Raw genomic sequence first — 26,593 nt, 5'->3', positions numbered from 1 at the left:
CATTCCACAAATTCACGAAAGGGGGCAGAGTCTACCAGCTGAAAAGGCAGCAGTTGCAGTGCTAGCAATTTGGCCAAGCTAGCATTTAGACGCTGAGCATGTGGATGGCTGGGACCAAATTTCTTTTTAAGGTTCAGCAACTGGGGTAGGGAAATTTGCCTGCTAAAATCACATGGTGGTGTACTGCTAGCAGATTGGCTACCTTGGGACACCTGTTGCTATACCTTCATTCCTCTCAGTGCAGGTTTTTGAGAGGACCGGAAGTATAGTAGGGTTGGAGATCCCAGATGAGGAGCAAGGAGAAGTCCGCCTTTTTCTTTGATGTGGGTCTTTCAAGTGCTGTTGCCAAGGGACTGCATGGCAGGTCGTCATATGTCTTGTCAAGCATGTGGTGCCCAAGCGGATGCTGTTCTGGCCACACTTGATCCACTTCAGACATAGGTTGCAAACAGCAGCGGTGCGATCTGCTGCACACATGTCAAAGAAGGCCCACACCAAGGAACATTTAAAAGTCAGCGGGGAGTCAGCAGCGCCCTGCACCTGCGGAGCTCTGCGGTGTGATGCAATAGGGTGGCTGCCCTTTAAGCTGCCCCCTAGAGGACATTCTGCCTCCTTGGAGTTGTACCTCCTCCTCCTCTCTTCTCTCAGGCACCCAAGTAGAGTCAGTGACCTCATCATCCCCTCCCTCCCCGTCACTGGAGCAAACTTGGCAGTATGCTGCAGCTGGGGGAACATGACTGCCAGTTTCTTGTCCTTCTTGGGCACCCCCTCTCTCTAGGCTCACGTTACTCCCTTCCTCTACCTGGGAACCAACATTGGAGCCTTCAAATCGCTGTGCATCCTCCAGCAGCATGTACCCGACACAGTGGTCGAATAATTTTGGGGACTCCTCCGTGCATGATGGTGGCGCTACGGAAGGAGTGACTGTGGACAAGGAGCCGGTGGAATAGGCCGCTTTGGCAGCTGCATTGGAAGGCAAACTACTCTGAGCCTGGGTGACAGCGGATGAGGAGGATGAGGACGGCTTTGTTATCCACTCCACCAACTCTTCTGCATGTTCTGGCTCAATAACACGGCCAGCAGCAGAAAAAGAGGACAAGCGTGTCCCACAGCCACCTGCACAGGATGCACCATGTCCACGACCAGCACTGTTGACTGTAGACACAGAGGGTGCTTGCCCTCATTTAGTGGCCTGTTAGCGTCTGCCTCTCCTTGGTGGCCTTCCGGACATGATGTATATTTTGTTTTGCAACACCTCACTACACTGTATTGTGTACTGTGTACACCACCAGAAGTGTAGTAGAAACTGTACACACTGTATTAGATACTGTGTACACCGCCTGCACTGTATTAGCAGCTGTACTGTGGCTGCACTGTATTGTATACTGTGTACACCACCAGAAGTGTAGTAAAAACGATATATATAATATATATATATATATATACACTGTATGTATGTATGTATGTGTATATATATATATATATATATATATATATATATATATATATATATATATATATATATATATATATATATACAGAGAGAGAGATACACTGTATGTATGTATATATATGTGGGTTTGCAAATGCATTTGGTGCACATAAAAGGGATTTATATCCTCTGTGGCTGTTGGGAAATATATATTTAGATTAAAGTTAGCCAATAAAGGGTTATTCCAACTGGACTGGGTTATTTTCCATGGGGCCACATATTTGCATACCCCCCTTTGCGCTGGGCGCACGGCGCACTCCCAGCACAGAGACCAGCGTCTCAGCAGGAGGTCTGGGCCCTGTACTAGTGATGGAGACCCAGAACTCCTGATTCCGGGTCACCTGATCGCTGTAATAGCCTCTGATTGGCTATCACAGCGATCATTCACTGTGAAGCCCACCCCCACGTTTCTCTCTCTGTGAATGGAGGAGAGAGATGCATTGTATCCCTCTCTCTCCTTGCAGAGAAAAAAAAGTGTGTGTAATAAATATATAAATTATATATAAATATTATTATTATTATTATTATTATTAAAATATTTAGATCAAAGTTTTGATCTAGGTCAGTGCCAGGGTGTTTGGGTCAAGGTCAGGGTCAAAGGTCAAGGTCAGTAATTTTTTGGACATGATTTTTAATTTTTTTTAAATTAGTGTCGGTAAAGCCCCATACACACCATCGGATTTTCCAACGGGAATTGTGTGTTGAGAGACTGTTGGCCTAAAATCCGACCGCTTGTACGCTCTATCGGACAATTGTTGTCGGATTTTCCGCAGATAAATGTTGGATGGCAGGCTTTAAAAATTTTCCGCCGACAAATGTGTGTTGTCAGATTTTCCGATCGTGTGTATACAAGTCCGTCAGACAAAAGTCCAAAGTACAAACACGCATGTTTGGAATCAATGCTCACCAAACACAAAATTAGCAGAAGGGGCCCAAAGGGTGGTGCTCAAGAGCTGAAAAGCCACGTAGTACGACACTACATTCGTGTTTGTTGGCCAACAAATGTGTGCCATTTGTATGCAAAACAAATTCATGGCCAATGCCCTTCAGACAAAAGTCTGACATTTTGTCTGCAGAAAATCCAATTGTGTGTATGGGGCTTTAAGCCCCGTACACACGATCGGATTTTCCAATGGGAAATGTGTGATGACAGGCTGTTGGCGGAAAATCCAACTGTTTGTACGCTCCATTGGACAATTGTTGGATTTTCCGTGGACAAATGTTGGATGGCAGGCTTTAAAACTTTCCACGGACAAATGTCTGTTGTCGGATTTTCCGAGTGTGTGTACACAAGTCCGTCAGACAAAAGTCCAAAGTACAAACCCGCATGCTCGGAAGCAAGGAAGAGCCAGAAGCGGTCTGTCTTGTAAACTAGCGTTCGTATTGGAGAATTAACGTTCGTGACGTGGCAAATTATGAAATCTCGAAATGCAGCGCACAATTCTCTTCTTCTTTAATGGGATAATAATGAAGCTGCTTTGCTGGTGATACTGATGGAGTTATGGCAAACATATTTTAAAAGGCTTTTATTTTCTAGTGATATCAAGAATAATATTATTATGCTTTCTTCTTCTTTTTTTTTTGGGCAAGTTACCCCAACACCATTATCCCGTAGTTTTTAAGATCAAAGATACAACTATGTTGGTGTCCCTTGTCAATTTTACATTGTATTTTTTTAAAATATAACTGCCGACTCCCAAATTGTCATTTGAAGTAAGACACATATCCAAGTATTATTCTCCACAATTTTTTTTATTGTGCATTAAAAAAATAAAAAAATTAAATTAGACATGCTATCTGCCAATATAACTTAACAAAAAAGTGCATTCTATGCATCCAAAAATATAGAAAATATAACAAATCAAATCATTATTCAACCAAAAAATAAAATAAAAGCCTCATGCATGTGTCCTGCTTCTTAATATAAGGGGTCAACAATGCCAAGAGTTGGTGAAAGCAGAGGTCCGTCATCCGGAGATAATTCCGAAAATCATCCGGATTATTCTCCTGGAGCTCCTGCAGCAAAGGCATATGACATAATTGGTCATGATTAATAAAGCAACCGATTTTTGGTCCAAGAAATCCTCCTCCTCCTGTTCCTGGACTGGACTTGGGTCAAAACAATAACTCCAAGGCCAATAATAAATAACACAATATCTGATTAACGAACTGAAAAGCGCAAAATGAAAAGCGCGAATCAACACTCACCAAACTTCTACTAACACAAAATTAGCAGAAGGAGCCAAAGGGTGGCTCTAAAGAGCTGAAACACCATATAGTAAGTCACTACGTTCGTGTTTGTTGGCCGACAATTCCTTGCCGTTTGTATGCAAGACAAAATCCAGGCACACGCCTTCAGACAAAAGTCAGAGGTTTTGTCTGTGGAAAATCCGATCATGTGTACGAGGCTTAAGTGTCAGTGTGTTTTAGGTAAGATAAAAAAATGCGCACTATTGTTTCTGGGCTGTGCTACGGGTACAAACAACAACTAACATACACAAATGTGGTATCGCTGCGTTCGTCAGGAGCAGGAGAATTAAATTTTGGGTGGTTCTTTGGTGGAAGGTTAAGGTAGTAGCAAAAAATATACAGCTGTATTTAAAAAATAAAAATATATATATTTAATTTTTTTTTTTTTTTTAAGTTTTTTTTTACTATTTTGGGTCAGTTTTCCTTTAATAATATAAACAAATCAGGAGAAATTCAGTACCATTTGCCACCAAATGAAAGCCCAATTTGTCCTGAAATAAACGCGGTATAATCCACCTGGATGCACAAAGTAGTTGTGATGATATGTACGGTTTTACTAACACATGTCAAAATTGCAAAATTGTGCTTAGGCATTGAGATTTGTTTTACTCTTAGGCGGGAAGGGGTTAAACTTCAAAATGTCTGCATTATTCAATGGCTAAAATGGTACAATAGTCTTCTACTGCTAAGGTCAGGGACATAAAGTACAACATGTTTATGGTGTTTATGGTACAGAAAACTAACTTACTCTAAATAGGGAACCAGTAAGTGATCACTTTCCACCGAAAGCCAACACATAGCTTTTTTGGGTGGAGTTGGCCTTTAAAAAAACACCAGCCCGATGATGATTCAGAATTCAGCCCCATGAAACACAGAAAATGGTTTTCTTTTATTGCCTGCAAGCTGTTTATATAGCAGAGAAACTGTTAGAACTTTTATTGCTGCGTTTTATGTTTGTGGGACCCGCCTCTCGCGTCACACTACCTGATGGAGCTTTCTAATAGAACTTGTTTATTGGAGGCCGATTCATTTATAGGACTGAGCCTGTAGCCATGTATACAGTAATAGATGTATGAAGCTGAAATGGCATTTTTTTTCCTGATATCGCACTTTTTTGTTTTTCTGAAATGACGCATGCTTTGTACGGTGACACCCGGCGACTTTTTATTGAAGCAGTACCGGGACAAGCCCTTCTGGTGCCCAAGGCAAAGATGCCAAAGTGACCCGCCCACCCACCAAGCTCTTTAATTCAGAGCTACAAAATTGAACACAAGTTTCAAAAATAAAAACGTAAAAAAAAAAATGTAAGGTTAACTAAAATAAAACAGCATATTTTATGGTTAAAAAAATAATTACCATAATAATTAATAAAAAAAAATTCCTGTCTTTTTTTTAAAGGTGATTGTAGTTCAAGTTTTAGTTAACTCCTCAAATCCCTATTTTTTTGCGTTTGTTTTTTTTAGCTCTAAATTAGAAAGCTTGGGGGGGGGCACACTTTGGCACCCCCGCCTTGGATGCAAGCGGACCTTATCTCAGCAGATTCTAGCGCCTTTTTTTTAAAGTCAATTAGCAGAAAAAGTTTAACCCTAAAACTTTTTGTTACAATTTTAGTTAACCCCAATAAATATTTAGCTCATCAAATCTGTGTATGTTTTTGTTGCATCGAATTTTAAAAGTTTGGGTGGAGGGGCACACTTTGGCATCCTTGCCTTGGGTACAGGAGGACCTTGTCCAAGCACTGATTTGAAGATGTCCTTGTACAATTTGTACCTTTGTACATTTGGTGCAAATATCTCAGTAAAAAAGGAGTTATCCAATAAACATTTGCTATTATACTGTATAAGCCAAGTGTGACTCACCACCCCACTCACCCAAGTTTTTCAATTTAATGCTAAAAAATGAACATAAATAAAAAACAAATACAAAAAAAACATAAATAAAAATAAGAGGTAAGGGAATTGAGGAATAAATAAAAATATTTATGGTAAACTACATTTTTTTACTACAAATTTTAGTGTTAAGATAACTAATTAGGGTTAACTATATTTTTTTCTGCAATTTGACCTTTTTAAAAGGGTGCAAGAATCTGCCTAGACAAGGTCCCATGCCAGCTAATATGTGAGGATGTTAAAGTGTGATTATAAAGGGATTGAACAATTACATTGTAACATGTATGGCCAACATTAAGAAATAAACTCTATTGGAGGACTAACAGTAACATCAGTAAAGTTTTCTAAGCCATCTGATGACTTCCATCAGACAGTGGCCAGGCAAAATCAGCTATGATGGACAGCAGTCATTTCACATCTATGGGCACGTTTAGAACCATGTGGAAGGAAGAGTGTCTCCTCCACAGAAATTTTTGTTTCTCCCCATCTTTTTCCGTATGTTATTAAAGTGACTTTTCCATTTTACCCTTATTCCAAAAAAGAAATTATTTTCCAAAGTGTTTATCCCCTGCTCTTGTAATTGTCTCACCTCCATTCCAAGAAGTTTGCACAGAGCTTGAAGGCAAAATATAGGTATCCCCTACAATGTTTTTTAGTTTAGTGCATTGAAACTTTTATGTTTGGATAAATACTTCTAAAAAAAAATAATTAACAGCCAAGTACTCATCTGTATACTCATTTTGGGTTAGCGTTTCCCTTCCTTATAAGCATGACAGCCAGGCAACTTGAATTTGCAGAATGGGAAGTCAGCATTTATTATCTGCAATGTTTCATTCATGGTATTTTACTATAATTGCATTATTAGGGGTGTGTTTTGTTATATATGCTTTTGTTATTATTGAAGAGATCTGTTTGTTTTTGTTAGTCTTCCCATATCATATATAAAAAGCAAACAATTTCTATAAACACTTATGATTTGACGAGGTCAGAATATTATATGGAGGTCAAGTTGCTCTCCGCAGCTTTCGCATGCAGGTACTTTTGCTTTTCTGAAGCCTAAATTGCTCTTAATAACATGCTATGGAAGCAGTGCATTAGTCCTGACAGATTAGGATGGCTTTAAGAGCAGTCTTGCCCACCTTAATAACCCTTCGCCATTAGGGCAAAAAAATTGCTCAGTGTTAGAAAAATACCAGGAAAATGGTCAGCTGTGCTCTGATTTGACAGGTATATCAAGGCATAAATAAAAAGAATAGTCTTTATGCACTTTGTTTGTAGGCATACCACATCTGACAGCACTCAACAACCTTTTCATGCTGCACTAAAGGTTTACTGTTAGGCAGCGCCGTCTAGTGGGAGAATTAGGGTAGTACATGCCACAGAACCAAGGCTGTTGTTCTGCAGGTCACATTCCTCATTTTAAGGGAGAAAAAAGTAAAATGAGGTAAAAAACCTCAAAAAACATATTCATTATTGATGCTGAAGCTCTGTTGAAACTGAACTATGAGTACCTGTAATCCTTGGTTTATATGAAAGTGGAACTCTGTGCGTAAAAAAGAATACACTCTGTAGTTATATCTCAATCAGTGATCTCCAAACTGTGGCCCTTTGATTTGGCCCTTGGGGCACTATTTCATCCAGTGATACCAACAATGGGGCATGATCCCACCCTCCAACCCCCCCCCACCCCCATGACCTCAATGAAGGGGCACAGTTCCTCCCACTGATACCAATGATGGGGCACTATTCTTCCCAATGACACCAACAATGGGGCACTATTCTTCCTAATGACACCAATGATAGGGCACTATTCCTCCCACTGACACCAACAATGGGGCACTATTATTCCCAATGACGCCAACGGTAGGGCACAATTCCTCCCACTGATGCCAACGATCGGGCACAATTCCACCCACTAACAACAACAACATATGCACTATTTCTCTGGGGCAAAATTCATTCCACTGAAACCAATGATGGGTCACTATTCTCCCCACTGACACCAATGATGGGGCACTATTCCTCCCACTGACACCAATGATGGGGCACTATTCCTCCCACTGACACCAATGATGGGGGCACTATTCCTTCCACTGAGATACCAATGATGGGGGCACTATTCCTCCCACTGACCCCAAAGATGGGACATGTTTTTTTCCCACAGATGTCAGGATCTTATCTACTGCCGATGGCCACAGTCACCCCCCCCCCCCCCCCCCAAAGTAAACTGTCCCCTTGTTTAGAAAGTCTGGAGACCCCTGCTCTAAATTAATAATGACAGTGAGGGGCAATGTAATAAATAGAGATGCAAACAACAATTAAACAACCTTTTATTATAGTACAGTAGGGAGGAATTGGAGGCTATGTAAGATTTTTATTACTGTCTGAGACCCATTTGGGAGATTACATCCTTACGTTCCTGTCAAACCATGGTGTCACCGGGAAAGGAATTGAAGGTAAATCTCACCAAAGTTGTAAGCCTATCCTACTCTATCCAAAACTTAAAGCTTAAATTTAATCTGCTTATATTAAGCCTTTCCTGGTTCCTCCTACCCCCCCATCAACATGATAATGACATTTCTTAAAATAAACCTTTCTTCTTCCATTACATACCCTATTTAAGACTCAACAATGTTATCACTGGGTCTCAGTGCATCTCTAGGCAATGCCGGCAGAACATGGCTGTGGGAGGGGCTGGCGGGGTGTTGTACGTATCACAGCACCCTGCCTCCCAAAAGCTCTTATCCCTGATGTAAGCATTGGGCTGACCCTTGGGAGGAGTTATTCAAATATCAAAATGCCTCAATGGGCAGTTGTCAGCCTTGAGGAATGAGTGCATAGCTCCCAACTGTCCCTGATTTGGAGCAATGTCCCTCTGTCCCTCATTCCTCCTCATTTGTCCCTCATTTTGGTCTGATCTATATAGTTGTATATTAAATGTACTTTTTATCTTTCAAAAAGTATTTCCCAGTGCTAAACCTTTCATCCAACTTCTAAATAGCTGCATTTGTCCATTTCAAAAGCCGATATAAAGGAATAGTAGTGGTAAAAAAAAGCACTTACCTAATAATGTTTTTGTATAATTTTCCTTTAAGGGGGCGTGGCAGGGGGTGTGTCCTATGCCTATATACTTTTGCCAATAGGTGTCCCTCGTTCCCATCTCAAAAAGTTGGGAGGTATGAGTGAGTGTTCCAAAGAAGGTCACATTTGCATGCAGACTGCCCTAAGTAATGCCCACATGTGATTCTGAGCCTCCGTAACTGAATAAAACGGAAAATTGTATACTCACCTTTCCGTAATTTTCCTTTCCTGTCGTATCTTCATGGCAGCATACACTTTGGGTTGTGACTCCGCCCCCACAACCTGATAGGACTACATAGCTATAAATTGTAGAGGTGGCCCCTGCCCAGTATTCTCCGTATATATATCACCTTAGACGGGTGGGAGATTGTATGCTGCCATGAAGATACGACAGGAAAGGAAAATTACGGAAAGGTGAGTATACAATTTTCCGTTTTTCTGTCGCATCATGGCAGCATACACTTTGGGGAGTAACTCGCAAAGACTGGGTGGGAATTCAAACTAAGTTTATTTAACAAAGAATAGAGGAATTGGCCTGGATAACGGATCTTCCGAAATCCACCGTGGATAAGCAGGCGGAATCCACCTTGTAATGAGACATAAAGGTGTTCCTGGAGGACCAGGTAGCCGCTCTGCAAATCGTCTCCGCCGAGACTCTACAATATGCCGCCCAGGAGGTTGCCACTGCCCTGGTGGAATGTGCCCTTAAGCCCTCAGGTACTTGATGGTTACTCAGTGAGTAAGATCTCTTGATGGTCTTTACTAGCCATGAAGCAATGGTGCGTGAGGATGCCGCTTGACCTCTCCTGAAACCATGTGGGATAATTAGGAGGCTCTCCGACTTTCTGATAGATTTTGTTGCCGAGAGATACTCCATGACGGTACCTTTAACATCTAATGGATGGAGATCTCCCTGATCCGTGCTGAGTGCTGGAAGATTAATCTCCTGGTTAAAATGGAAAGATGAGGATACCTTGGGGATGAATCGATCCGAAGGTCTTAGGACTAGCCTGTCTGGAAGAACAACCAAATATGGTTCGCTAACCATTAGAGCTTGCATCTCTGACACTCGCTTCGCCGATGTTATGGCTATTAAAAATGAAACTTTCAGCGTTAGATCCCAGAGGGATATGCTCTGTGTTGGAAAAAAGGGTTCCTTGGATAATGCCTCCAGAACGATTGAGAGATCCCAGACCGGGAATGACGGTTTCCTAGGGGGCCTCAGCTTTAGACAGGCCCTCTGAAACTGAATCACCAGAGGCTCTTGCGCCCATTTAACTCCTGTCAAGGCGGACAGGGCCGATACCTGGACCTTCAGGGTGCTTGACCTAAGGCCTTTTTCTAGGCCTAGCTGAAGGAATTCCAAGATCTGAGACACCGACGGAGAGGACGAGTCCCAACCTTGCTGCTGAGAGAAGGAGACAAATTTTTCCCAAACTCTTCTGTACGTGATGTTGGTAGTAGACCTTCTGGCCTGGAGTAAGGTATCCACCACCTTCTGGGAACAGCCCTGCTCTAAGTACCTAGCCCTTTCAGCCTCCAGGCCATCAAGTGTAGCTTCCCCGGGTTCGGGTGAAGAAGATGTCCCTGGGAGAGTAGGTCTGTCGTCAATGGGAGAGGCAGAGGCTCTGCCGTGTTCAGCTGCATGAGGGTAGTAAACCATGGCCTCCTCGGCCAGAAAGGGATCACTGCTACCACCAATGCTGTTGACTTCTTGAGCCTCAGGAGGAATCTCGCTATGAGAGGCGTCGGGGGAAAATGTACCCCAGGTGAAAGTTCCAGGGGTGTTGGAGGCAGTCCGTCCCCTCTGCCGAAGGAAACGGTACCCTTGATAGGAATCTCTGGCATTTTGTGTTCTCCGGAGTTGCTGCTAGGTCTATCTCTGAAGAGCCCCAGGTCCGGGATATGAGAGCATAGGCTTGTGGACTCAGAGACCATTCGTTGTTGGAGGAGAAATTCCTGCTCAGCGAGTCGGCTAAGGTGTTCTGGACTCCCGGAACATGAACCGCCCTTAGGTCCAGTAGATTAAGCTGCGCCCATTCCAGAACAGGACGGACCTCCTGCAACATGGACCTGCTTCTGGTGCCCCCCTGCCTGTTGACGTAGGCAACAGCCACCTTGTTGTCCATCCTCAGGAGGACGTGCTTCCCCCTCAAGTGAAAACTGAAGGCCAGGAGAGCCTGGAATGCTGCTCTCATCTCCAGAACATTCGACACTGTATCCTGTGCCCTGAAAGGCCAACGACCCTGAGCCGCAAGGTCCTGATAGTAAGCTCCCCATCCCTGTAGACTGGCATCTGAGGTCACGATTTCTTGATAGGGAGTGATTATATGCCTGCATCTTCCCAAGTTGTGAGGTCGTACCCACCACTTCAATCGATGAATGGGAAGGCCTCCGGGACCTTCTTGAGGTTTGGGAAATACTTTCTCTGTTTTGGCTGTGTCTCCTCAAGCTCCTCCCAGTTAATCGCTTCCTTAACCGATCTGATGAACGGTTCTATGAGCGCAAAATCAAAGCCAGCTGAAGCTTCCAGCTCCTCACCATCCGACGGGAGTTCTTGATCCCTTGATACACTGGGAATGGTGGGTGAGGTGCTATAGGCCGTAAACTCTACATCAGGAGTTGAGACCTGGGGAGTAGAGACTCCAGTGGGTTCTATGGAATCCGGCTCTTTCTCCCTGGTGGCTTCATCCATGCACTTGCGGCAGGCTAGTTTGTCTGGGAGGGCCGTGGCCCCGCATACCCAGCAAGCGTTCCCGGCTGGGCGGGAAGGATGCGCAGAGGATTGGTGTCCTCGTGCAGGGGATCTTCTGTGGTAAGAACGGCTATGTCTTGAATGGGATCGACTCCGTCTACGACTCCCCTTGTGGCCTGAGCGACTTCTTCCGCGTGAGCGGCTGCGTCTATGGCCGGAGCGGCTTCTCCTGTGCGAAGACTCTCTTCGTCCTGACTTGGATGATCTTGCGGACCTGACAGGGCTGACCAATTAGGTAGCGTTAATACGGTCCTGCTCTCTTTTTCAATCTTCTCTACTTACCACTGGAATCCCCCCCCCTTACCTATTAGGCTGGTGGTGATCTGCTGGGGCAGCGGCCTCCATAGGAGAGGAAGGTGAGCACCTGAGAAGGGTATAGGAAGGTAAGAGCATGCAAACAGGCCCCAAAAAGACAGTGCATAAGTATTAGACACTTACCCAGAGAGGGGATACTTTAGGGATGCAGCAAGTCAAAATACAGCAGTCAGAAGTCTTCCAGGAAGCAAGGAGAGCTCAGAAAAGACAAACAGGGCTTTTAAAATTGCCGCCATGGCCGCCGAGGTCACGACCCGCTCGCGCATGCGCAGTAGCGGCGCGAGGCGCCCGGCGCCATCTTGGAAACTGGCAAAATCGAAAGGACGCCCTGAGGGTGCGCACTGCGCATGCGCGGAAGCGCCGAGACGCCCGGGAAGCCTGAAGGGAGGCACAGAGGGACCACAGAGCCCAGCAAAGGAGGAGAAACAAACGAAAGTGAAACAAAGTGACATGGAGACCGCTGCACAACAACTAAGCCTGTTTAAGGCTTATACTGGAGCCGCAACATACCCCCGAGATCACCAGAGCGGGGTTCCTTCCATCTAGCTCGTTTAGAGGCTGTACAGGTAAGGACTTCCACCCAGGAGAGGCTAGAACCTGGCTGGGGCGAATTCGGTAAGGGGGTGCTTCTGATATGTTCAGTCCTTCAGGTGAGGAAAAATAAGAGAATACTGGGCAGGGGCCACCTCTACAATTTATAGCTATGTAGTCCTATCAGGTTGTGGGGGCGGAGTCACAACCCAAAGTGTATGCTGCCATGATGCGACAGGAAATATGAATGAAAAGGACAGGAAGAGACAATCAGGCTAAGGAGCAAAGGCCTAGATGATGCTGGACATCCTCCAGCCAGGAAACGAGGCAGGCTCTGGCTGCACATTTTAATGCACACTGTGAGAAGCTCGCAGTGTGCAGTGAAATCAGAGTAAGCCGTTTTATTAGAGGAGCTGTTACAACTGTACAAAACTGAAGAGAAGGCTGGAGCTGAGCATTCGGAATTAAGTCATATAACTTGCGGGACACTTTCAAGGCCGATCACTGGCTGTTTATGCAGTAAGAACGCTCTCCTTTTACGCCCGAAGTGTCTTTTTAATACCATATTACATTGTTTATTATCAGCCTATTGCAGTTTTCTTTTGATGCATCGGCCCCAGCTGTGCCAGTATAGCGTTTCTATTGTTTTGTCTCTTTTTATTGCAGGCATCCATCACACTATGATGAAGAGCTGTAGCAATAGTTCATCATGTCCGGGACTTGCTGCTTTCAGTAACGGGCAAAATCCAGTTTCGTATTCTTGCAACCATCACTGCTGCAATGGCAGCCTGTGCAATAAGGGAAACTTTGCAGGTAATACCGTCCGCATGGAGAATGTTTATTTAAAGTTTCACTAAACCCACATCATAAAAAACTATCAATAAACTGTGTATTGCATGCTGTTCATACTCGCTCAGTCACTATGAGATTTGTTTTCTGTATTCTGCAAAAAAACTGGTTGATTCTACTGCTCTCTATCTCCCCCTTCTGTCCATGTCCCCACTACAGTTGGAGATTTTGCAGTGCAGAGTTGGCAGCTCTGCACATGCTCAGTTTTCAGTGAGTTTCTATGCTGAGCATTTCCTCCCTATCTGTCAGGAGGGACATTCCAGCAGACAGAATGGCTCTTCTAGACAGATTCCTGCGCATAGGCACAGGCTAATTCGTATTCCTGTTCGTGAGGGCATGCGCATGTTCGTGCCAAGCGGGCTATTTAAACTGAGCCTGTGCTATGCTTCAGTGCTGCCTTGTCTACAGCTTTCTCATGCATACCTGCAACCTGTTACTCTGCATCTGACTACTGTTACCGACCTGGCTTGTCTTGACTTCTCCTGAACTCTGCCTTTGCCCACGCTTCTGCATACGCATCTGCACCTGATCTGTCTGCCTGTGTGTGACCCAGTTCGTCTGACTCTGCTTCTGTCTCTACTGCTGCTGGACTGCCTGCTGCGAGCCCCTGTCTATGTTCCACTGGTGTCCATTCGGCATTCCTGCTCCACTCTGAGCTACTGACGGTCTCAGCCTGCTCCTGTCTCCTGCTTACTGATGTCCATCCGGCACTCCTGCTCCACTCTGATCTACTGATGGTCTCAGCCTGCTCCTGTCTCCTGCTCACTGATGTCCATCCGGCACTCCTGCTCCTCTCTTATCTACTGACGGTCTCAGCCTGCTCCTGTCTCCTGCTCACTGATGTCCATCCGGTACTCCTGCTCCTCTCTTATCTACTGATGGTCTCAGCCTGCTCCTGTCTCCTGCTCACTGATGTCCATCCGGCACTCCTGCTCCTCTCTTATCTACTGACGGTCTCAGCCTGCTCCTGTCTCCTGCTCACTGGTGTCCATCCGGCACTCCTGCTCCACTCTGATCTACTGAAGGTCTCAGCCTGCTCCTGGCTCCTGCTCACTGGTGTCCATCCGGCACTCCTTCTCCACTCTGATCTACTGACGGTTTCAGCCTGCTCCTGTCTCCTGCTCACTGGTGTCCATCCGGCAGTCCTGCTCTGCTGCGGTCCCCTGATTGATCTCAAGAGTCTGTGAAGCCCGGCTGCTTGCAGGACCAATAGGCACTCATGCCACTCTGCACTCCTGCACTACCTGTCTGCTCTATCAGGGGCCCTGAGTCAGAGGTGCAAGAGAAGCCTTCCTCATCGTATCAGACTCTTCCACCAGTTATGTGACACTATCACATCTGAACAGCCCATGTGACTATAGAGTCACACATGTGGGCGTATACACAGTGGTAAATGACAGCCCACTCCCTCCCCCCTTCTCCATGTCCAGTAATCAGCTAAACACATTGGGGGTGGGATATTACCATGATTGATGGAGGCTTCACCTCTCTTTTATTCTAAGACACAGGCTGAAGGGGCGTGAGGCAGCCTGTGATTGGCAGAATCCACCCACACCATGTTATTGCCAAAAAACAATATAGATTTGATTTCAATTATATATTTAGTGAATGATGATTTAAAACAGTTTATATGACGATTTAAAACAGTTTATTGATATTAATTTATTTTTACTCTGTATCCCAAAAGCTGTTTTTTTTGTTTGTTTTATTTTGAACATTTGACCGGCAGCAGAGCACTAGAAGCACCTCCTGTTTATGTTTCCCTGCAGACAGGCTGGGAGAGAGCTGGGTCATGTGACACCTGCCACAGCTCCAGGAACTTCCTGCAACCTCTGAAGGTTTCCGCAGAAACCTGGTTGAGAATGGTTGGTTTAGGCCAGTGATGGTGAACCTTGGCACCCCAGAGGTTTTGGAACTGCATTTCCCATGATGCTCAACTACACTGCAGAGTGCATGAGCACAGACATCCCAACCTGCAAAAACTCATATCAGGGAGGTGGCGCTCTGCGCCCGCCCACCACAATTTTTCACAGTGTTTCTGGGGAAGCACTGTGAAAGGGGGTGGGGGGGGGAGTATGTGGCAGTAGATGTTGTCTGTAGTTTTTTATTTCTACGTATTGATTTTTTTACAATTTTATTTGTTTTTAATTTTTTTCACAATGCTTTTTGGGGGAAGGGGGTTGGGGCAGCGGACAGTGTTGGCAGTCTTTTTTTTTTAATTATTTTTTTAGAATTTAAATATATATATATATATATATATATATATATATATATATATATATATATATATATATATATATATATATATATATATAAAATTTTCCATTTATTTATTTTTTGTCAGCCCTGTTGGTGGGCTTTGGTGGTGAGATACCTGGGGTCTAAACAGACCCCTGATATCTCCCCTTTGAGACAGAGAAAGGGACTCAGGACAGAGATTCCCCAGTCCCTTTCTCAGCATTGAAGATGATTGGACAGGAGACAGCGGCTCCTGTCCATTCATAAACTGAAGCAGAGTAACACAGTTTACTCTGCTCGGTTATCACAGGACACAGGAGCGAACACTTTCTATGTCCCATTCAGAGGAGGAAGGGAACAGGAAATGACATGTATACCGGTCCCTTCCATCCTGACAGATCTCCACCAGCATCCGGTGGGAGAGGAGAGGAGAGGAGCCGGCTGCGGGTGGACGAGGGGGGGCAGAGGAGGTCACAGAGGGGGGCTGAAGGAGAAGAGGGGGGGAGGCAGAGAAGGACACGGAGGGGGGCCCGGAGGAGAACAGGGGGTGTGGAGAAGGACATGGAGGGGGGCCAGAGAAGAACAGGGGGCAGAGAAGGACACGAAGGAGGGCTGGAGGAGAACAGGGGTGGCGGAGAAGGACACGGAGGGGGGCCGGAGGAGACCAGGGGGGGCGGAGAAGGACCCAGAGGGGGGCCAGGGGAGAACAGGGGGGGATGAAAAGGACACGGAGGGGGGCCGGAGAAGGACAGGGGGGACAGAGAATGACACAAAGGAGGGCCGGAAGAGAACAGGGGGGGGCGAAGGAAACGGAGCGGGGCTAGAGGAGAACAGGGGGGGCGGAGAAGGACCCGGAGGGGGGCTGGAGGAGAACAGGGGAGGCGGAGAAGGACACGAAGGGGGCCAGAGAAGGACAGGGGGGCAGAGAATAACAAAGAGGGGGGGCGGAGGAGAACAGGGGTTGAAAAGGACACGGAGGGGGGCCAGAGAAGGACAGGGGGGAAGAGAATGACACGGGGGGGGCGGAGAAGGACACAGAGGGGGGCTGGAGGAGAAAAGGGTAGGCGAAGGAGGGGAGGGGGGCCAGAGAAGGACAGGGGGGCAAAGAATGACAAAGAGGGGGGACGGAGGAGAACAGGGGTTGAAAAGGACACGGAGGGGGGCCGGAGGAGCACGGGGGCGGGCGGAGGAGGACACAGCGGGCAGGCCGGAGGAGAACAGGGGGGTGCGGAGAAGAACACGGAGGGGGGCTGGAGAAGAACAGGGGGGCGGAGAAGGACATGGAGGGGGGCCAGAGAAGAACAGGGGGCAGAGAAGGACAGGAAGGAGGGCCGGAGGAGAACAGGGGAGGCAGAGAAGGACACAGGGGGGTCCAGAGGAGAACAGGGGGCGGAGAAGGACATGGAGGGGGGCCGGAGAAGAACAGGGGGGGGGGCAGAGGACACGGAGGGGGGCCGGAGAAGAACAGGGGGGTGGAGGACACAGAGGGCGGCCGGAGGAGAACAGGGGGGTGGAGGACACAGAGGGCGGCTGGAGGAGAACAGGGATGGGGCAGGGAAGGACATGGAGGGCGGCCGGAGGAGAACAGGGGGGTGGAGGACACAGAGGGCGGCTGGAGGAGAACAGGGATGGGGCAGGGAAGGACATGGAGGGGGGCCAGAGAAGAACAGGGGGGCAGAGAAGGACACGAAGGAGGGCCGGAGGAGAACAGAGGAGCGGAGAAGGACACGGAGAGGGGCCGGAGGAGAACAGGGGGGAGGAGAAGGACATGGAGGGGGGTCGGAGAAGGACAGGGGGGGCAGAGATTGGCACGAAGGAGGGCCGGAGGAGACTGCGGGGGCGGAGAAGGACACGGAGGGGGGCCGGAGAAGGACCCGGAGGGGGGCTGAAGGAGAACAGGGGAGGCGGAGAAGGACAGGGGGGCAGAGAATGACACGAAGGAGGGCCGGAGGAGAACGGGGGGGCGGAGAAGGACACGGAGGGGGGCTGGAGGAGAACAGGGGAGGCGGAGAAGGACACCGAGGGGGGCCGGAGAAGGACAGGGGGGCAGAGAATGACACAGAGGGGGGACGGAGGAGAACAGGGGGGTGGAAAAGGACACGGAGGGGGGCCGGAGGAGGACACATCGGGGGGTGAGGAGAAGAACATGGAGGGGGGCTGGAGGAGAACAGGGGGGGCAGAGAAGGACACGGAGGGGGCCGGAGAAGGATAGGGGACTAGAGGAGCGGCCAGAGGAGCAAACAGGGAGCAGCTGGGAATGATCGGTGCGGCGGGAGGGACATCTGTGATCACACTCCTAAACCTTGTGGACAGCCTTACCGGAAGAGTTGAAGCTGTTATAGCTGCAAAGGGTGGGCCAACTCAATATTGAACCCTACGGACTAAGACTGGGTTGCCATTAAAGTTCATGTGTGTGGAAACGCAGACGTACCAATACTTTTGGTAATATAGTGTAATTACCATTTCTGTAAGACAAGAAATCCTTACTTTTGGAGTTCAGGTTCACCTTAAAGCTCAGCCATTAATACCAAAAATAATAAAACAAGTGTGTGATTCTGTTCCCTCTCAGTTGAAGACCCCGGAAAGGAGAATGGATTGGAGTGCTACAGCCGATCGTCTCCAGAAGAGGCTGGAACTATGCGGTGTAGGGGGCCGATGACGCAGTGTGTGGACTTGATGGGTAAGACGTGACAAGACCTGGTGAGATGCGAGTTGATTAGTCTGAGGTTGTGGGTGTTCCCACCTAACTTTGTGAGTTCCTGCTCATCCTTTTCTGGCCATATAGATCTGCCCCCCAGTCACTCCTCCCAGGAGGCAGTATTTTGTGCTTTTTTTTTTAATACTTTTTTATCTTCCAGCTGGTCACATGATGGGCTGGCCACCATTTCTCTTAGACCTTCTCCCAGTGGGTGGTCCTTGGTGATGTAAATATAATGACAACAGTACAGTTGACCACATCACTATACATATGTATAGGGCAACATGATGACCCCCCTCCGAAGGTTCATGACACTTCACACTCACATGATGTCCTCAATCTTCTGCGGTAAATGACTCTAAGGCAGGGGTGTCAAACTTAATTTCATTGTGGACCATTATGGTTGCCCTCAAAGGGCCAGTTGTATCTGTAAGACTAGATATCCAGTACACCCCCCCCCCACATCAGATGTCAAGAGCCTCCCCACCATCAGAAATCAAGAGTCCCCCCACCCTCCATTACATCACAGTGCACCCCCCTTACCTGGTGCTGCTGCATGGAGGAAGCTGGGGGGGCAGAGTTGGGAAACAGAAAGTGCAGGGTCTGGAGGAGGACCAGAGGAGGGCTGGAGTCAGCCGCAGCAGTTTGCTGAATGCTGAGACCAGGGAGGCGGAGACAAGGGGGTGCTGTGGCTGCACAGAGAGGTGCAGAATCTGTAGGATGAGTTCTGTCCTCCTCTCTGCTGCCAACTGCTGAGACGGGGGCAGAGACGAGCCTCTAAAACAGTTGCACGGAGAAGCACAGGATCTGACAGGGGAGTTCTGTCCTCCTTCCTGCTGCCAACTGCTAAAACAAGGTGGAAAAGAGACGAGGGGGGTGCCACAGCTGCAGCAGAGGTGCAAGGGCCACATGCAATGGCCTGGTGGACCAGATTTGGCCCCAGAGTGGGCCTCGTGTTTGACACATGTGCTGTAAGAGGTCAAACATCCACACAATCAGGACTTCCTCTACTATGTGTGCTTTCTATATCATCAGTACCATCTAGTGGCCTCAATTCCTGATTGAGATATTTCTGGAGAAAAACACATTATGGCCATTAGGTGGTGCTGATGATATGGGAATCACACATATTAGGCAATGTTCTTGCTGATTGTGCAGATATTTTATGCATGGACCCCTAAGTGCCATTCAACTTGAAAGATTGAGGACATCTAGTGGATAAAATGAATTACTGTGGGGGGCAGCATTGGAGAGGAGGTGTGTGTTGCAGCAAGAGCTGCTTTTTTTTATCTGTTTTCAACCCCTGCTGCGGGATAATTTAAAAAAGTTGGGCTTCAAAATAGATGGACTCATTTACACCCAGTGTAAGGCTCCTTTTTTTTTAAAAAACCTTGCTGACAGTCAGTTAATTATATATTTTTTTCATCAGGCACAGCAAATTACGGTATACCAGTTATGAGTGGATGTGCCACCGAGGCCTTCTGCCAAGGGCTCTACCCAACATTTCCCATACCTGGATGGACAAGAACTAAGTGCTGCACAAAGTCACTCTGTAATCATGGCAAGAGCACTGCTACCCAGGATGTAAAACATTAAAAGCACAGTATACTCTGCTCATTGAGAATCAATCAAGAGCCCAAACAGGGCTGATTTAAATTACAAGTGGGCCCAGGCCGGTGACCCCCACCTGCGAGCCCTCGATGCCTTTTACCAGCAAGCATTGCATTGCCTGCACATTGAAATAAGCTTGTATTAAGCTTCCTCCAAACTTTAGGTCAGAAAGAATAAAGAAATCATTTTATATTCACAGAACCAAACTGAAGTGTGATGATTATTGCATTAGCATGCCATACAATACTGCGAAAGCTCAAAAATCTTCAGAGCAGGTAAAGCCTGCGTTTTCCATGCAAAGCTGCTAACATAACAAGATGATAAATGTTTCAGTAATAGAATTTCCAAATATGTAGTGCTGTTAATGGAAAGCTTCCCCAGTGAAGTGTGATCAAACACAAATATGACTTCCACCGTAGTGTTGTAACGGTAACTCGCTAGACCCGCCATTCTCAAACAGGGTTTTGTGGAACCCTAGGGTAGCTAAGGAATGTTCCTCCAAAGGTAGCTAGGGGTTCCTTCAGCTGTAGTTGACTGACCTCCCATCTGATGGTGCCCGAATAGTTTCGGGTCCAGGACCACTTGCCACCGCCAGGACACTAATGATCTTTGTCCTTGTGCCTGGAAGGGAGGCATTCTAACCATCACTGTAAGGGGGTGTTTTCCCACTGGCTGGCAACGTAAGGGACATTTTCCCACTGCCCTCTGATTTTAGCCAGGATTCCCTGAGACTTCAAAATTATTTCAAGGGTTCCTCTTGGGCAGGGGTCTCCAAACTTGCTAAACAAGGGGTCAGTTTACTGTCCTTCAGACTTTAGGGGGGCCAGAATGTGGCCATTGGGAGAAGAAAAGGTGCTGCAGTGAGTGGGAATAAACAATAGCCCACCTGTGGTGTCAGTAGGAGGAATTGTGCCCTATCGTTGATGGTGGTATTGGGAGGAAATGTGCTCTATCATTGGTGTCAGTGGAAGAAATTGTGCCCCATCGTTGGTATCATTGGGCCCAATTGTTAATGTCATTGGGGGGAATTGTGCCTCATCGTTGGTGTCAGTGGGAGGACTTCTGCTCCATCGTTGGTGTCATGGCAAGGAATGTGTCCCCCATCATTGGTGTTAGTGTGAGGAATTGTGCCCCATCCTTGGTGTCATTGGACCCAATTGTTAAAGTCATTGGGAGGAATTGTGCCTCATTGTTGGTGTCAGTGGGAGGAATTGTGCCCCTTTAATGGTGTCAGTGGAAGGAATTGTGTCCCAACGTTGGTATCAGTGGGAAGAATTGTGCCCCATCATTGGTGTCATTGCAAGGAATTGTGCCCCATCATTGTTGTTAGTGGGAGGAATTGTGCCCCCATTGTTGATGTAATTGGGCCCAATTGTTGATGTCATTGGGAGGAATTGTGCCTCATCTTTGGTGTCAGTGGGAGGAATTCTGCCCCATTGTTGATATCAGTGGGAGGAATTGTGCGCCATCATTGGTGTCATTGGGTCCAATTGTTGGTGTCATTATGAGGAATTGTGCCCCATCGTTGGTGTCATTGAGTCCAATTGTCTGGTCATTGCAAGGAATTATGCTCCATCATTGGTATTAGTGGGCCCAACTGTTGATATCTTTGGGAGGAATTGTGCCTCATCATTGTTGTCAGTGGGAGGAATTGTGCCCCATCGTTGGTATCAGTGGGAGGAATTGTACCCCGATATTGCTGTCATTGAGCCCAATTGTTCGTGTCATTGCAAGGAATTGTGCCCCATCATTGGTGTCAGTGGAAGGAATTGTGCCCCATCATTGGTGTCAGTGGGAGGAATTGTGCCCCCTTAGTGGTGTCGGGAGGGGGGATTATGCCTCATTGTTGATATCAGTGGATGAAATAGTGCCCAAAGGGCCACATAAAAGCAGGCACAGGGCCACAGTTTGGAGACCACAGCTCTTTGGTAAAAGGTTGGCAAAAGTTGCATCCTCCGATGTCAAAAAGAATAGGAGGTCAGTATGCATTTTATGATATAGAACAGTCTTTCTCATTCTTTTTACCCCAGAGGAACACTTGAAATTATTTTCAGGTCCCGAGGAAACCACTCCTGGAACTATGCAGGCACCATCAGATGGGAGGTCAGTCAGCCAAAGTTTAAGGAACCCCTTGTGGCCTCTGGAGGAACGTTAGAGTTTCACAGAACCCTGGTTGAGAATGGCAGATAAGTGCGCATCCAGAATGGACCATTCAGATCCCTCATACCTACAGCAGCTGAAGATATTCCCATTTAGTCGAATTGTACATAGAGTTGGCCCTGAAAAAATTAACACTCTGCCTATTTACCAGACAAAGGTGCTTTGTTATGTAAAATGTTTAAAGTTGTTTTAACTAGTATATTAAATCAGATTTTCTCCTTTTCATTGAAAGTGTAAGTTAAAGTTCTCCTATTCAGGTCATGCTATATCTAGTAGTAGTTAATTACATTTAATTGGACTTGTTGAGGATGTTTTGTAGCTTCTTCATTCCACTTCTTCAGGTCCAGGTGGAACAGAATACATTTAGTTAAATATGACCAACTACTACTAGATATACCATTGAAAGGGTTCTTCTCCTAAAGTACTGTGCGGATCTAGTGTCATACTGAGCTACTGATCTTGTCTGTGGCCAGAGCTGGTAATAATCTAGATTTCTAGTCCCTAAACCTCTCTACCTGAACTCCTACCTCATTATCCTAGGCACTGACCTATGCAGGGACAGGACAAGGGGAGGACAGGAGGGGAAGGTGCCCTGGGCATAGCAGAGCATTGGGGCATAGAATGGAAACAGGACAGAAAAACCCATTCAATGGCATGCATTAACAGTGGGAGAGGGGATGCAGTTCTGCATCATTGATCTGGGTGCTAGATGAACTTGTCCCGATACTGGACCTATGGATACTTATAGTAAATGCAGTCAAAATGGCTACCAGTCAAATTTGCAGGATTGGTGCACCCAACAGTAATGTTTAACATATCAGTGGAGCTTGGTGGTCTGAGCCAGCCCCTCACTTCTTATATGCCTTGGTTACTCCAAAAATGAGATCTCCCTGCCATAATTCCTAACTCTGCTGCTGCCCACCTAAGAATTTTGGGTGTTCTTTCCAGCAATGTTTGTTCCAGGAGGTTCATAAATTAATATGAAAAATTCAATGGGGATAGCAGGAACCACCATATATTGGTCATAGCAGGTGTGCAGAACTAAAAAAAGTACCCAAAATTAATGCGGCTTACCTCTCCAGCATCTGAAACATCAGCTTTGGATTGACTAACCCTTTGAACTGTGGACATCATGAATACGGATTTAATAGAACAAGATGGCTAACAAGCAGAGATGCGTATGGATGTCTTCCAAAGTTGTTTCTAGCTGAACTTCAAACTCTTTGTTTGTTTCAATGATATATGGTCCTGGGCAACGCTGTATCCTGGCCTAGGCCGACAAGGCCTAGGCCTAGGGCAGCACTTTGCAGGGGGGCAGCACGGAAAGAGTTCCCGTTGGCTTGCGCCGTTTATTTTTTACCATCCCTGTCCCATTGCAGAGATTTCCCTTCAGTTCCTGCCCCATAGCCAAACAGGAAGTGGCAGGAAATCTATGCAAATTAAGGGAATCTATTGCCTCCCCACCAGGCCCTCAGAAGCAGTGTCCCCACTCGAAAATTTCAGGGCGGGTCTTAAACAGCAAGGGGTGTGGCCTTGACAGGAAAGGGGGGGTCATATTTAATTAAGGGGGTGCACGAGTTTAGTCAGGCCTAGGGCAGCACAAAACCTAAATACACTACTGGTCCTGGGTCATTCTCGCACATGTAGCTCATTGAATTGAAGTAAAAAAAGACTGGAGTTCGTCTAGAGATGGACACCAAAGCTCATCCCTAGTAATAAATATTTAAACTTTACTATCTTCCTGCCCTTCACTACAATGTGAAATTTGTTAGCTTTGTGAAAAATGAAGTCCATATACAAGGAGTACAATTATTCCTAAAGATTGATATGTTTCTTCACCTTTGTATTCCTTCCTTCTAAGGATCCGTGTACCCATTAGTTATGGTTATCAGTGGAACTTGGTGGTCTAAGCCAGTCCCTCATTTCTTGGCTCATCAAACAGTTAGATCCCCCTGCCATAATTCTTGACCCTGCTGCTGTCCACCTGGGGGTTTTGTGTGTTCCAGTTCTTCCTGTTACATTCTCCGTGAATACGAAATTCAGTGGAGAGAAGGTCCACTCGTAATGGGTGCTGCAAGTGTGTAGACCTTGGAAGTAGAGTTCCCAAAAGTTAATAAGCTTGTCACGTGGTTTAACTCTCCAGCATCTACCAACACTGAAATACAGTATTAGCTTTGGGTTGACAGACCCTTTAAGGATAGGGAATCATAAATATTTAGTATCTAATGGTATTTCTCAAACATTTTACCTTGGAGGAATCCTTGAAATAACTTTCAAATTCCAGGGAACCCCTGCTAAATAATCCCTATGTCTACAGCTCACAGTACATTAGCTTGAGCGTCACTGGGAAGTATGCTCTTTACATTTGTGCTCATTGGGAACAATTCCCCCTTACAGATAGCTAAAAAGATAATTGGTGTTAGTGGTTACTTATCTGAGATGCAGGAATTGTCCATTGCCTAAGGAATCCTGGCAACCTCTGGAGGAATCCTAAGGTTCTACGGAACCCTAGTTGAGAAAGGCTGGTCTTTGAGGACAAGTGTGAAGCCCAGTGGTCTCACCAATAGAGTTCCCAAGAGTCACAAAAATTGTCATGTGGTTTAACTCCAGCATCTATGGACACTAAGAAATTCAGTGGAGAGAAGGTCCCCTCGTAATGGGTGCTGCAAGTGTGTAGACCATAGAGTGCCCGAAAGTTAACAAGCTTGTTATGGTTTAACTATCCAGCATCTACCAACACTGAAATACAGTATCAGCTTTGGTTTGACAGACCCTTTGAGGATAGGTCATCATGAATACTTAGATCTAGTCTATAACAGCCTTCATCAACCTTTTTAACTTGGAGGAACCTTTAAAATAACTTTCAATTCCTAGGGAACCCCTGGTAATTATTTACTATGTCTACAACTCACAGTACTTTAGCTTGAGGGTCACTGGGAACCTGCCTCTCAAATGCTAACATTTGAGAGGCAGGAATTGCTCACTGCTCAAGGAACCCCAGGCAACCTCTGGAGGAACCCTAGTTGAGAAAGGCTGGTCTATAAGGACATAATAGAAAAAGATGTTAGTGAATAGAGATGTCCTTGGGTGTCTGCCGAAATCTCTAGCCAAACCCTGAACTTGCACTTTTTGTTTACAGTGAGCTACGGACCTGGAGATTCCCACACTGCAACTCATAAAAAAAGTTCCAAAATGTGCTTTAACTCTCCAGCATCTACTAACTCTGAAACATCAGCTTTGGGTTGACTAACCCTTTGAACATTGGGCACCATGAATACTTAAATAGTCGAAGCTTGGCTAGAAATGGACACCCAAGCTAATCTCTGATAATGAATATTTAAACTTTACTATCTGCCTGCCCTTCTCCACGATGTCAAATTTGTTAGCTATGTTAAGAACAAAGTCTATCTACAAAGCGTAGAATTAGTCCTAACGGTTGATATATGTCTTCACCCTTATATATCTTCCTTTACAAATACACATCTCTCATCTAGGCAATGGGCCAAATTGTCTGTTGTTTTTACACATTGACATATCCTATCCAATAGCAACAACCCAACATAACGTCAGACGCCAGGTGTAACTCCTGAACGTTGCACAATCCGTGTAACGTCATTTATAGAGATGAGAGAATCAATTTAATCAATCAATCAATTTACTAATTTCCAGCTACAGAGAAGGTTTCCGTGTCTAGCTTACATTGTCAGAATACCAAATTCATCTTGTTTTCATGCACTCCCCACCCGACACGCCCAGCCTTTATGTCTTACCTCTCATCCAGCTGCATTCCACAAGCACAAAAAAAGATTTTTCATTCAGGTTCCTGAGTGACCCTTCCACTTCTTTATGACCTTGTCGGGCCAGTGTATTTGAAGACGCATCAAAAGGACCACTCAAATGGTTATTTAATAAAAAACATATTTTAGAGCTAAAATTTCCAGTCAGTATGCAACTTCCTCAAAGAAAAAAAAATGAGTACATAGGTGACATAGATTGTAGCTTTTGAATGTTAAAGTGACCCTGTTGCTATAAAATTAACTCAAAGAAAGAAAAATATACGCCGCACATCACTACAAGTGAAACCGCCTCAGCCCGTGCTCCATCCAGGCCCCCCCCCCAAGGCCGCCGATACAGGCGTAAGGGGACCTTCTGTAGGGGGTCTGGGCAGCAGGGGGTTCGGTGCTTTAGGAAGGGAGGACAATTACAAAACAATGCACTGTGTCTGTGTCTTTCTCTCCAGCAGCTGAAAGCCGGTTTCTCCCCCTCTCCCTTCTGCTGGCTTTCAGCTGCTGGAGAGAGAGACACAGACACAGTGACTATTTAAAAAATTATTTTAAATTGGTTAATGTAAAAAAAAAAAGTGTAAAAAATCATCTTCAAAATTGTAAAAAAAAAAAAAACATTTTTAGAAAATTGAAAAAGTAATTTTAAAAATGTTCCATGTGATTTCCAACGACAGCTCTGCGCCCCCCCAATGCGTTTCGCCCACCCACAGAGCTTATTCAATTGTGCCACGTTTTGCGGCTGGCAGTCAAAACGTTCCTATCCTGACCGCGATTCTTCCACGTTCAGCAGAGGGTGGTTAGGGGAAGTGGTACCTTCCCTAACTGCAGCAGCTCCTATATGATCCTAAAAGCCTATGTGTACATGGACACAGAGGCTTTTATGGAGTTGAGTTTAGGAGGTTTGGCAAAAAAATGCCAACAGCTCCTAAACTCAAGTTT

At 46.1% G+C, this 26,593-nt stretch overlaps 1 protein-coding gene across 1 annotated transcript in view; it reads left to right on the top strand.

Annotated features, from left to right (window-relative positions):
* Nucleotides 1-19,910, top strand: part of LOC141110565 (urokinase plasminogen activator surface receptor-like) — a 33,860-nt gene extending 13,950 nt beyond the window's left edge. The window contains exons 5-7 of the mRNA XM_073601967.1: nt 12,980-13,126; nt 17,970-18,080; nt 19,528-19,910. Coding sequence (XP_073458068.1) covers nt 12,980-13,126; nt 17,970-18,080; nt 19,528-19,694 — 425 coding nt within the window. The 3' untranslated portion in view covers nt 19,695-19,910. The remainder of the gene's footprint in view (nt 1-12,979; nt 13,127-17,969; nt 18,081-19,527) is intronic.
* Nucleotides 19,911-26,593: the final 6,683 nt, after the last annotated feature.

Source organism: Aquarana catesbeiana, linkage group LG10 (genome assembly GCF_042186555.1).
Source record: "Aquarana catesbeiana isolate 2022-GZ linkage group LG10, ASM4218655v1, whole genome shotgun sequence".
NCBI lineage: Eukaryota > Metazoa > Chordata > Amphibia > Anura > Ranidae > Aquarana > Aquarana catesbeiana.
Note: the sequence above shows the minus strand (reverse complement) of the source record. Positions and strands in the feature narration are given on the sequence as shown.